This window comes from Charadrius vociferus, unplaced genomic scaffold, assembly GCF_000708025.1.
Source record: "Charadrius vociferus isolate BGI_N301 unplaced genomic scaffold, ASM70802v2 scaffold3680, whole genome shotgun sequence".
Taxonomy (NCBI): Eukaryota; Metazoa; Chordata; class Aves; order Charadriiformes; family Charadriidae; genus Charadrius; species Charadrius vociferus.
The window spans coordinates 1,877-2,131 of record NW_009646392.1 but is presented as its reverse complement, the minus strand read 5'-3'; the positions used below and the strand labels follow the sequence as shown (position 1 = coordinate 2,131).

At 68.2% G+C, this 255-nt stretch overlaps 1 protein-coding gene across 1 annotated transcript in view; it reads right to left on the bottom strand.

Moving 5' to 3' along the window:
- PHYHIP (phytanoyl-CoA 2-hydroxylase interacting protein) overlaps nt 1-208 on the bottom strand; it is an 802-nt gene extending 594 nt beyond the window's left edge. Inside the window, exon 1 of the mRNA XM_009894423.1 lies at nt 9-208. Within this exon, the coding sequence (XP_009892725.1) occupies nt 9-208 (200 nt within the window). The remainder of the gene's footprint in view (nt 1-8) is intronic.
- Nucleotides 209-255: the final 47 nt, after the last annotated feature.

Below are 255 nucleotides of genomic sequence, written 5' to 3'. Positions count from 1 at the left end.
GAGGGGACACGGCCCCGGCGAGGGCCGGGTGGTCCCGGGGAGGGGGGTGTGGGGCTGAGCGGGGATGGGGGTACCTGACGTGCTGGAAATACTCCTTGTGCTGGTTGCGGTAGAAGACGGAGAAGCGCAGCATGCGGCCGGCGATCAGCTCGGCTTTCTCCTGCAGCTGGGCAAGGTGTTCCTTGGCGTAATCTGGGGACGGGGACATCGGGGCGTCTCCATCACCTTCCTCCCCCCCTCTCCCCCCACCCCCAC